Raw genomic sequence first — 12,747 nt, forward strand, 5'->3', positions numbered from 1 at the left:
GTGTGAGTATGTATTTGAGAGATGCGAGTGTGTGTGTGTGTGTTTAGGAGAGAAATGCGAGTGTGTGTGTTTGAGAGAGACAGGAGGTGTGTGTATGTGTGTGTGTTTGTGTGTGTGTGAGAGAGAGATGCAAGTGTGAATGTGTGGTTGGGAGAGAGATGCGAGTGTGACTGTATGTTTGCGAAAGACAGGTGAGTGTGTCTGTGTGTGAGAGAGAGAGCCGGGAGTATGAGTGTGTGTGTGTGTGTGTGTGTGTGTGTGTGTGTGTGTGTGTGTGTGTGTGTGTGTGTGTGTGTGTGTGTGTGTGTCCAATATGAGAATCATCAACAGCACCATTCCATTAAAAATGACAAAGGGTTTAAGTATATTTAAATAAAACTTTTGAATTATTACCAGATTACCTACTCCTAAAATGGGGACTACTTCTGGGGGTTAATGCCAAGGGACTATGGGAGGGTAGCTTGGCCAAGGGTTGTGAGGGGCCCATGCAGCTGGCGAATGTATTTGTGACTGTGTCTCTTCCTAATTTCTAATGGGTGGCACAGTGGTTAGCATGGCTGCCTCACGGCACCAGGGAAGCAGGTTTGATTCCTGGCTTGGTTTACTATCTGTGCGGAAGTTGCACATTCTCCCCATGTCTGCGTGGGTTTTCTCCGGGTGCTCAGGTTTCCTCCCACAGTCTGAAAGATGTGCTGGTTAGGTGGATTGGCTGTGCTAAATCCTCCCTCAGTGTACCCGAACAGGCACCAGATTGTGATGGCTAGAGGATTTTCACAGTAACTTTGTTGCAGTGTTAATGTAAGCCTACATGTGACACTAATAGATACACTTTAACTTCAAACTTGAAACTTCTGGCTACTTTGATGCGGGTGTGAGTTGCGCAGTTCTTCCTGTCTCTCTTTGGACAGGGTTACAGCCCTAGCCCCACCCTTCCCCCACAACAACACCCCATCTTCACTAGTTAACTCCATCCTCCGTTGTTGGGAGGGCATTAACAGTTCTGACTCCAGCGTCGGAGTTCTACCATCCTACCTGCCGCAGGAATCGGAACAGGGTGAGGGGCAGACAGCGGGAAGGTCCATTGACCTGGGGTGGGATTTCCCGATCTCGGATCGAGAGAGGCTGGAAAATCCCACCCCACCTATCTGCACCCTTGCAATGCTGAGTCTCTTTCTGTCCACATCCTGACATATTTCACTGAGACTGGCAAAATCTCTATCATACGCAGTGCCAGCACTATCTCTTGTGGAACCAGCAGTGATGCCACTGTCCGTGGCGAGGGCAACAAACTGAGCGCGTGTGCATTAGATATCCGTGTCCGTGAGTGATGCTGTAAAGCGTATTTGTGCGCGGCCAATTTCGAGAGGCCACCTCTGCGCTCCTGCCGAAGCTATCAGTGTAACCCTGGCTTGTCTTCTCTGAACAAGCCCAGCAATGGCCCGTGGTCTGAAATAGTTGTAAAGTGCCAATCAGAAATGTACTAACGGAGCTTTGTAACTTGCATATGTTACCGCCAGGCTTTCCTTGTCTTGGGAATATTTATTTTCTGTATCTGACAATGCCCTTGAGGCAAAGGCAGTTGGCCTTTCCGCTCCATCGAGCATTCTGTGGGTCACAACTGCTCCCATTCCCAGCGGTGATGCCTCACACGTCACTGACAAGGGTTTAGTTGGATCGTGGAGCACCAATAATGCCGATGAGTGCAGGGCCTGTTTGATTTTTGTGAATGCCTCCTTCTGGTCTTCTCCCCACTTCCAATGTTTCTTTAACAGTTGCTGGAGTGGGCCTCGCGCTTTGTAGAAATTTACCAAACAATTCCGAGAAATGGTTTTAATTCACAGAAGGTTGTGGAGCCTTTTATTTTGTCTTCCAAAGGATGCAAATCCCTTTTATCCACCCCAAAACCTAAAGAGGTAACTGGGTCCGCTGGGAAAGTGCGTTTCTCCTGTTTCAGTCTAACTCCTGTCTCTTTAAATCACTTCAAAACTGCCTCCAAGTTGTTTCAGGTGTTGCTCCTGTCATTAAAACATCGTCGAGATAAACCACTACATTTGGGATGATTGGGCGGCACGGTAGCACAGTGGGTTAGCACTGCTGCCTCACAGCTCCAGGGACCTGGGTTCGATCCCCGGCTCGGGTCACTGTCTGTGTGGAGTGTGCGTGTTCTCCCCATGTCTGCGTGGGTTTCCTCCAGGTGCTCTGGTTTCCTCCCACAGTCCAAAGATATGAGGGTTAGGTTGATTGGCCGTGCTAAAAATTGCCCCTTAGAGTCCTGAGATGTGTAGGTTAGAGGGATTAGAGGGCAAATATGTAGGGATATGGGGGTAGGGCCTGGGTGGGATTGTGTTCGGTGCAGACTCGATAGGCCGAATGGCCTCTTTCTGCACTGTAGGGTTCTCTGATTCTATGATAGAAGGATGGGGGTGGTGGTGGGTAGGGAAATCTTATTGAAACTTACAGGATATTGGAAGGTCTGGATAGAATGGACATGGAGAGGATGTTCCCACTAGTAGGAAAAACTAGAACCAGAAGCCACAACTTCAGGCAAAAGGGATGATCTTTTAAAATAGAGATTTCTAAACTCCCAGTGAGTACAGATGCAGAGTCCTCAAGTGTTCCTCATTCGACAAATTCTTCATTCCAGGGATCATTCTTGTGAACCTCCTCTGGACCCTTTCCAGGGCCAGCACATCCTTCCTTTGATATGGGGTCCAAAATTGCTCACAATACTCCACATGGGGGCTGACCAGATCCTTATACAATCTTAGAAGTACATCCCTGCTCTTGTATTCTAGCCCTCTCGACATGAGTGCTAACATTGCATTTGCCTTCCTAACTGCCGACTGAACCTGCACATTCACCTCAAGAGAATCTTGAATAATGACTCCCAAGTCCCTATGTCCTTCTGATTTCCTACATATTTTCCCATTTAGAAAATAGTCTGTGCATCTATTCCTCCTTCCAAAGTTCATAACCTCACACTTTTCCACATTGTATTCCATCTGCCACTTCTTTGCCCACTCTCCTAACCTGTTCAAGTCCTTCTGCAGCTCTCCCACTTCCTCAATACTACCTGTCCCTCTACAAATCTTTGTATCAGCTGCAAACTTACTCCGGAATCAGCCTAGTAAACCTCCTCTGCACTCCCTCCAAGGCCAAAATATCCTTGCGCAAGTGCGGCGACCAAAACTGCACGCAGTACTCTAGCTGCGGCCTCACCAATGCCCTATACAGCCGCAGCAAGACCTCCCTACTTTTATATTCAATCCCCCTCGCTATGAAGGCCAGCATCCCATTCGCCTTCCTGACCACCTGCTGTACCTGCAGGCTGGGTTTTTGAGACTCATGCACAAGGACCCCGAGGTCCCTCTGCACCGTCGCCTGCTGCAGTTTTTCGCCCCGTAAGTAATAGTCCTTCCTACCATTATTCCTACCAAAGTGGACCACCTCGCACTTACCAACATTAAATTCCATTTGCCAGTTCCTGGCCCATTCGCCCAGCCTATCTAGATCCTTCTGCAGACTCTCCACACCCTCCGCGCAATTTGCCGTTCCACCAATCTTGGTGTCATCAGCAAATTTCGACACCCTACACTCGGTTCCCTCCTCCAGGTCATCTATGTAAATGGTAAATAGCTGAGGCCCCAGCACCAACCCCTGGGGCACTCCACTAGTCACCAACCGCCAATCCGAATAGCACCCATTAACCCCCACTCTCTGCCTCCTATTTCCTCTATCCACACTAACACCCTACCCCCAACTCCATGCCCCCTTACCTTCTGCAATAACCTCTTGTCAAACGCCTTCTGAAAATCAAGAAAGACCACATCCACCGGCTCTCCTCTATCCACCGCCCTAGACACATCCTCATAGAACTTCAGTAAATTTGTCAGACACGACTTTCCTTTAACGAAACCGTGCTGCGTCTGCTCTATCAAGCAATTCCTCTCAAGATGCCTCGCTATTTCCTCCTTGATGACGGATTCTAACATTTTACCTACAACAGACGTTAAACTAATCGGCCTATAATTCCCCGCCTTTTGTCTCATCATCTTCATGGATTTGTGATTTTGATGTGATTTGATTTATTATTGTCTCTTCTATCAGTATACAGTGAAAAGTATTGTTTCTTGTGCTATACAGACAAAGCATATCATTCATAGAGAAGGAGACGAGAGAGTGCAGAATGTAGTGTTACAGTCATAGCCAGGGTGTAGAGAAAGAGCAACTCAATGTGAGGCCCATTCAAAAGTCCGACGGCAGCAGGGAAGAAGCTGTTCTTGAGTCAGTTGGTACGTGACCTCAGACTTTTGTATCTTTTCCCGGACGGAAGAAGGTGGAAGGGAGAATGTCTGTGATGTGTGGGTCCTTACTTATGCTGGCTGCTTTTCCAAGGCAGCGGTAAGTGTAGACAGAGTCAATGGATGGGAGGCTGGTTTAAGTGATGGATTGGGCTTCATTCATGACCCTTTGTAGTTCCTTGTGGTCTTGGGCAGAGCAGGAGCCCATACCAAGCTGTGATACCAGCAGAAAGAATACTTTCTGTGGTGCATCTGTAAAAGTTGGTGAGAGTTGAAGCTGACACGCCAAATTTCCTTAGTCTTCTGAGAAAGTAGAGGCGTTGGTGGGGCTTTCTTAACTATAGTGTCAGCACGGGGGGAACAGGATAGGTTGTTGGTGATCTGGATACCTGAAATTTTTAACCCTTTCTACTTTGTCCCTGTTGATGTAGACAGGGGCATGTTCTCCAGTATGCTCCATGAAGTCGATGACAATCTCCTTTGTGTTGTTGACATTGAGGAAGAGATTACTGTCGTCACCCCCAGCTCACCAGAAGTCCCTATCTCATTCCTGTACTCTGTCTCATCATCGTTTGAGGTCCAAATATGTTGCCCCGAATCTCTCTGCGCATGCACTGCCCCCCAAGACGGACATACTGCCTCTCCTTGTTGTTTCACATCCTCACACTTACACAATTTAATCACAACAGCCCCGTGTGCCCACTTCATCAGACACTGTCCTCCTGAATTCTTCTGATTCAGTTTTTTCTTATTCATTCATGGGACGTGGGCATCGCTGGCTGGGCCAGCATTTATTGCCCATCTCTAGTTGCCCTTGGAGGGCAGTTGAGAGTCAGCCACACTGCTGTGACTCTGGAGTCACATGTAGGCCAGACCGGGTAAGGATGGCAGACTTCCTTCCCTAAAGGGCATTAGTCAACCAGATGGGATTTTCCGACAATGGTTTCATGGTCATCGGTAGATTTTTAATTCCAGATTTTTTTTTAAATTGAATTCAAATTCCACCATCTGCTGTGGTGGGATTTGAACTGGGGTCCCCAGAACATGAGCTGAGTTTCTGGATTAATAATCTAGTGATATTACCACTGGGCTATCGCCCACCCCCCAGACCCCTCCCAGTCTGCTACTGTCTAGCTCACTATATATGGTATTGCCAGGTTTCACATCAACTTTCCAATTTTAAACCTGTATTCCATTATATCCAAGAACATTGATATAGAACAGTTGTTCCCATCCTGTGATAGTACTGCAGGGGGTCTGTCAGGAACAGTGATTCAATGATGTGTACCTAATATAGGGAGTTGAAAATGAAGTTGGAAAAGTATTCAGCGTACTCGGTGCTGTGTGACAATGAGAACATCTCAAAGGTTCAGTCCCTGAAGAAGAGAAGCAGAATAGATAGGGAAGCCTTCAACTCTATAAATATGACAAGTATTATGAGAGATAACAGAGTGAGATTGGCCTCGACAGTGCCATCATACCCAGATCTCATGACGTTGCTTATCCACACACTCAGCTGGTTCCACAGGAGGGGATACAAAGCCCTGCCCCTGTCTTCTCACACGTGGAGGAGGTTCTGCTGGCTCCAGCACTGAGCTGCTCTGTAGTGCCAGTGCTGGCTGTCTCACAGAGTCTAAGGGGGCACCGTCAAATTGAACCCCTGCCATCTGCTTCACAAGGAATGAATGTTAAATAGAAACATAGAAACTAAAAGCAGGAGTAGGCCATTTGGCCCTTCGAGCCTGCTCTGCCATGCATTTTGATCATGGCTGATTATCCAGTTCAATATCCTCATTTCCCCCTTTCCCCCCATGTCCCTTAATCCCTTTAGTTTCAGAGCTATATCTACATGGATGGGAGGTGTGCAGAGATTCGCTGCAGCACCAGACAACCAGTTTAATGAATTGAGTTGTGTTCCCAACCCAAAGTTCAAGTGTTACGAAATCCTTTTGCAAGCCTTAACGATGACATTCTCCTCGAGTCTGCGTGGGTTTCCTCCGGTTTCCTCCCACAGTCTGAAAGATGTGCTGGTTAGGTACATTGGCCATGCTAAATTCTCCCTCAGTGTACCCGAACAGGCGACAGAGTGTGGCAACTGGGAGATTTTCGCAGTAACTTCATTACAGTGTTAATGTAAGCCTACTTGTGGCACTAATAAATACATAGATTTCTGGAACTGTCTGTGGAAATGCTTTAATGCTGAAATTTTCTCCAAACTACCTGACCAACTTTTGGCTTAACGTTGCTTCGGAATATCCAGAACAGCGATAAGGCAGTGAAGTTACTGATGCCTTTCCCTACAACCTACTTTTGTGAAAGTGGATTTTTAGGGCTTGTTGCATTGAAGACCAAATATCAGAATAGACTTAACATTGAACCAGATCTCTGATTAAGACTGTCTTTCATTTTGATTTGATTTATTGTTGTCACATGTACATTGAAAAGTATTGTTTCTTGCGTGCTATATAGACAAAGCACACTGTTCATAAGTACATAGGGGAGAAGGAAAGGAGAGGGTGCAGAATAGTGTTACAGTCATAGCTAGGGTGTAGGGAAAGATCAACTTAATGGTGTGCTAAGTATTCCTGCTCCTAATTTCCATGTTCCTATAATCCAAGTCTTCCTTTTGCTTTGCAACAAACAGTACGGACACCCCTCCCTTAAAACCCGGGTCAAAATCTTAGGTGGCACAGTGGTTAGCACTGCAACATTACAGCACCAGGAACCCAGCCTTGGGTGACTATGTGGGGTTTGCACAGTCTCCCCGTGTCTGTGTGAGTTTCCTCTGGGTGCTCCGGTTTCCTCCCGCGCTCCAAAGATGTGCACGTTAGGTGGATTGGCCATGTTAGATTGCCCCTTAGTGTCAGAGGTCTAGCAGGTTACATACATGGGGTTACAGGGAGAGGGCTGGTGTGCATGTTCAATGGGCTGAATGGCCTCCTTCTGCACTGTAGGGGTTCTATGATTCTAATTGTTAACATCCCAAAATATTGCACCTTTTGCTGTGGTTCGGGCCACATCAGTTTTGTTTTTCCTGCTTCACGAATACATATTAAGATCATTTATAGGGAATTTTATTCCTTTACCCCTGAACCCAATTATCATTATTACAGACATGTCAAGTAGGGTGGTGGAGGCAGGCACGCTAGGGTTGTTTAAGGCTTACTTAGACAGGCACATGAGCGGACTAGAGATGGAGGGATACAGGACACTTTTCTAAATAAAGATCAAGAGCCTTGGGACGTCCCTGGGAATCAACCTTCCAACATATTTCATGGCTCACTTGCTTCATTTCTGTGCTTGGGCAACACAACAGCTCAGTGACTGTCACTGTTTGCTGTGTAGATACGTGGATTTGGATCAGTGTCTGTGGGAGTTTGCACATTCTCCCCATGATTGCGTGGGTTTTCTCTGGGTGCTCCGGTTTCCTCTCACACCCCAAAAACGTGCTCTTAGGCTGATTGGTGTAACAAATTGTCCCTAAATTAGTCTTCCCTCAACCTGGTTATAATTCCTTTATTGTGGAGTCCAATAGAGGCGTAGACAAAGGTCATAGGTAGAAGGGGGCACTGACAATGTTAAAATGGCGGCGCGGGCTCGTTGGGCCGAAGGGCCTGTTTCCCGGGCTGTGTTGTTCTTTGTTCTAAATCACACAATCGGTTTTGGTGGTGGATTAATATTGATCGAGGCCGGAATTCTCCAGCTGTTCTTGCCCCCACCACAAGTGAGGATGGAGACGTTGGCGCTCAGCTAAATCTCCGCTCACCGCAGCGGGACTGGAGAACCCCGCTGGCGCAAAGTCGCTGGAGATAGCTCTCCAGTGTTGGTGAAGCGGGTTCCTTGGCACCCATCTTAGAGAGAGCAGACAAGGTTTAAAGCCTCACCCAACAGGGGGCGGGGGAACCCACCTCCAACAGTACAACACGGACTGACGTGGTCCTTGAATGCGCAACTATCTGCCTCAACGGCACAAACGCTACCAACTGAGCCACGGCTAACGTTCCTCCTTCATTAATCAGGCTGTAATGACTTCCGATTGATGTTGGCAGCTTCAACATCCCATCAGGAACGAGAGCCCACAGTACCCACCCCTATCAGGCGCTTGTACGATGGCTAGTACAGTAGCCAGGCTGTAAGTGCCAATGTACAGGTGTAGTTCAGCACTGTGCCCTGTGAGTTTCACTGTCAGGTAGCAGAATGTGATGGAGATCAATGAACCCGAATGAGTCAACATAATCCTTCTGTTTTTACAGTTCTACTGACGGAAGATGAGGGAGCTTCTACTCACCTTTCTCCTGATGGCCAGCAGTAAGTTCTAGCCCGTACCTCGCGTTTCCTGTCTGCCTCATATCTCAATAATAAATAGCCATGGAATGTTAAAATCGTATTTTGTTACAGTGAGAAAATGCTCCCAGTGACTTACCATTACTATGGTCCCTGCACAGAAGATGTTAACTTTATGCATGGAATTATATACAAAGCAAAAGATGGATCAGTGGGGCGGCACGGTGGCACAGTGGTTAGCACTGCTGCCTCACAGCGCCAGGGACCTGGGTTCTATTCCCGGCTCGGGTCACTCCCTGTGTGGAGTATGCATGTTCTCCCCGTGTCTGCGTGGGTTTCCTCCGGGTGCTCCGGCTTTCTCTCACAGTCTAAAGATGTGCATGGATTGACCATGCTAAATTACCCCTTAATGTCAGGGGACCAGCAAGGGTAAATGCATAGGGTTATGGGATAGGGCCTGGGTGGGATTGTGATTAGTGCAGCCTCGATGGGCCGAATGGCCTTTTTCTGCACTGTAGCGTTCTATGATCCCTAATGCCTATACTGCAGTGTGAATGGTTGTCACCTAATGTTTGGAGATCATGGAATCATAGAATTATACAGTGCAGAAAGAGGCCATTCAGCCCATCAAGTCTGCACTGACTGTAATCCCACCTAGGCTCTATCTCCGCAACTGCACGTATTTACCCTGCTAATCTCTCTAACCTACGCACCCCAGGACACTAAGAGGCAATTTAGCATGGCCAATGCACCTAATCCGCACATCTTTGGAGTGTGGGAGGAAACAGGAGCACCTGGAGGAAACCCATGCAGAAACGGAGAGAACATGCAGGCTCCACACAGGCAGTCGCTCAAGCTGGGAATTGAACTCGGATCCCTGGAGCTGTGAGGCAGCAGTGCTAACCACTGTGCCACCGTGCTACGAAAATGCCCAATCTGACTGCAGACACTGAGATTGACTTTATTCCTAGACCATTCAGCCCACTGTGCCTGTGCTAGCTCTATCTTGAAAGAGCTATCCAATTGGTCCCTCTCTTGTACTTGCTCTGTGACATAGAATTCACACAGGGAGAAGCCATTTGTCCCAATATGTTATGTTCCACATGGGATTGAGATTCAATAAGATGCTGAATTGATTTGATTTGATTTATTATTGTCATGTGTACTGGGATACAGTGTGAAGTATTGTTTCTTGTGCACTATACTGACAAAGCATACTGTTCATGGAGTACATAGGGGAGAAGGGAAGGAGAGGGTGCAGAATGCAGTGTTACAGTCTTGGCTAGGGTGTAGAGAAAGATCAACTTAATACAAGGTAGGTCCATTCAAACGTCTGATGGCAGCAGGGAAGAAGCTGTTCTTGAGTCGGTTGATACGTGACCTCAGACTTTTGTATCTTTTTCCCAATGGAAGAAGGTGGAAGAGGAAATGTCCAGGGTGCGTGGGATCCTTAAATATACTGGCTGCTTTTCCGAGACAGCGGGAAGTGTAGACGGAGTCAATGGTGGTTGATTAAGTGCTGGGATTGAATGAGATGCTGAGGTCCAGTAAGATTGCCAAGCAGTAAGCTTCAAGTGGGTGACGGAGGAAACATTCATATGCAGAGAATGAGGGCTGATGATGTTTGCTTTGGTCTTCCAACTGGCACAGAATTACTTACACACCATCTTTAACCTTGTGGCCTGGGCAATTTCAGTGTAGCAGCTCAGACCATCAACTGGGAGTAGCTACTGGTTGTAGACATTCTTTGTTCTCAAATTGCTCAGCATTCGCTCTGAGTTGGGAAGTTTATTCAAAACAATATTTAGAGCATTTAACAAACACTGCTTTCTATTTGACTCTTATTTCCCCCTGTACCTGACCCATTCTGTCCCACTCTGCAAACCATTCGGTTGAGGTGTGGGCAGTGGTCTGGACAGTGGTGTGGGCAGTGGTCAGTGGTGTGGGTAGTGGGCAATAATGTGGGCAGTGAGCAGTGGTGTGGGCAGTGGACTGTGGCAGTTGTGTGGGCAGTGGTCAGTGGTGTGGGCAGTGGGCTGTGGTGTGGGCAGTGGTCAGTGGTGTGGACAGTGGGCTGTGGTGTGGGCAGCGGGCTGTGGTGTGGGCAGTGGGCTGTGGTGTGGGCAGTGGGCTGTGGTGTGGGCAGCGGGCTGTGGTGTGGGCAGTGGGCTGTGGTGTGGGCAGCGGGCTGTGGTGTGGGCAGTGGTCAGTGGTGTGGGCAGCGGGCTGTGGTGTGGGCAGTGGGCTGTGGTGTGGGCAGCGGGCTGTGGTGTGGGCAGTGGTCAGTGGTGTGGGCAGTAGACAGTGGTGTGGGCAGTGGGCTGTGGTGTGGACAGTGGGCTGTGGTGTGGGCAGCGGGCTGTGGTGTGGGCAGTGGTCAGTGGTGTGGGCAGCGGGCTGTGGTGTGGGCAGCGGGCTGTGGTGTGGGCAGTGGGCTGTGGTGTGGGCAGTAGACAGTGGTGTGGGCAGTGGTCAGTGGTGTGGGCAGCGGGCTGTGGTGTGGGCAGCGGGCTGTGGTGTGGACAGTAGACAGTGGTGTGGGCAGTGGGCTGTGGTGTGGGCAGTGGGCTGTGGTGTGGGCAGTGGGCAGTAGTGTGGGCAATGGGCAGTGGTGTGGGCAGTGGGCTGTGGTGTGGGCAGTGGGCAGTGGTGTGGGCAGTGGGCTGTGGTGTGGGCAGTAGACAGTGGTGTGGGCAGTGGGCTGTGGTGTGGGCAGTGGTGTGGGCAGTGGGCAGTGGTGTGGGCAGCGGGCTGTGGTGTGGGCAGTGGGCTGTGGTGTGGGCAGTGGGCTGTGGTGTGGGCAGCGGGCTGTGGTGTGGGCAGTAGACAGTGGTGTGGGCAGTGGGCAGTGGTGTGGGCAGTGGGCAGCGGCGTGGGCAGCGGGCTGTGGTGTGGGCAGTGGGCAGTGGTGTGGGCAGCGGGCAGTGGTGTGGGCAGTAGACAGTGGTGTGGGCAGTGGGCAGTGGGCAGCGGTGTGGGCAGTGGGCAGTGGTGTGGGCAGTGGGCAGTGGTGTGGGCAGTAGACAGTGGTGTGGGCAGTGGGCAGTGGTGTGGGCAGTGGGCTGTGGTGTGGGCAGTGGGCTGTGGTGTGGGCAGCGAGCAGTGGTGTGGGCAGTGGGCAGTGGTGTGGGCAGTGGGCAGCGGTGTGGGCAGTGGGCTGTGGTGTGGGCAGTGGGCTGTGGTGTGGGCAGCGGGCAGTGGTGTGGGCAGTGGGCAGTGGTGTGGGCAGTGGGCTGTGGTGTGGGCAGCGGGCAGTGGTTTGGGCAGTGGGCAGCGGTGTGGGCAGTGGGCTGTGGTGTGGGCAGTGGGCTGTGGTGTGGGCAGTGGGCAGTGGTGTGGGCAGTGGGCTGTGGTGTGGGCAGTAGGCAGTGGTGTGGGCAGTGGGCAGTGGTGTGGGCAGTGGGCTGTGGTGTGGGCAGTGGTATATGGAATGTGGACAATGATGTGTGTTGAATTTGGTCTGGATGTCACAGATTACACCCCCACTCCAGTGAAGAGGACAGAGACCACAAGCAGCTCCGAGGACAGCTGCTGGTGGCTGCTCCCAGTAACCATGGTGTTAAACTGACCCAGCACGGACTCATCTCAACGCGCTCTCTCTTATTCAGCGTCTCTTGCCCCTTGGCTGCTGGCTTATTGAATTTATATCTTCGGGGCCAGTGGGAGTCCCACACCAATCATTTCTTCAGCTGTCTAATTACCAAAGGACTTTCCATTTCTGCTTCCCTAATCCCAATCATCCTGCGGTTGACCTCTTCCCAGAACATCATATTATCCTTAATCAGACAGTGGGTTTAGATGTGGGAAATGAGATCCCACTTGACCAGGCTTTGGAACGTCTTGTACTGGAAGCTGTGCTGACGTCATGTTGTTGGCAGAGAAAACTGCTGGCAGGCTACGTTAGACATTTTCTTAATGAGGAGGATGAGAGAAAGAGAGAGTGAGAGATCTGGAGAGAGAGAGAGAGAGAGAGGGATCGAGAGAGAGAGAGGGATGGAGATCGAGAGGGAGAGATCTGGAGATCTAGAGAGATAGAGAGATAGAGAGGGAGAGATCGAGAGAGAGAGATTGAGAGAGAGACAGAGTGAGATGGAGATCGAGAGGGAAAAATCTGGAGACCTAGAGAACAAGAGATTGAGAAAGTGAGTGAAATGGAGATTTA

At 49.7% G+C, this 12,747-nt stretch overlaps 1 protein-coding gene across 1 annotated transcript in view; it reads left to right on the forward strand.

Moving 5' to 3' along the window:
• The window catches only part of LOC145335785 (proproteinase E-like), a 110,747-nt gene that overhangs the window by 30,135 nt on the left and 67,865 nt on the right, over positions 1-12,747 (forward strand). Inside the window, exon 2 of the mRNA XM_080181515.1 lies at positions 8,555-8,609. Coding sequence (XP_080037641.1) covers positions 8,570-8,609 — 40 coding nt within the window. The 5' untranslated portion in view covers positions 8,555-8,569. The remainder of the gene's footprint in view (positions 1-8,554; positions 8,610-12,747) is intronic.

This window comes from Carcharhinus amblyrhynchos, unplaced genomic scaffold (assembly GCF_965287045.1).
Source record: "Carcharhinus amblyrhynchos unplaced genomic scaffold, sCarAmb.v2.hapA scaffold_41, whole genome shotgun sequence".
Taxonomy (NCBI): domain Eukaryota; kingdom Metazoa; phylum Chordata; class Chondrichthyes; order Carcharhiniformes; family Carcharhinidae; genus Carcharhinus; species Carcharhinus amblyrhynchos.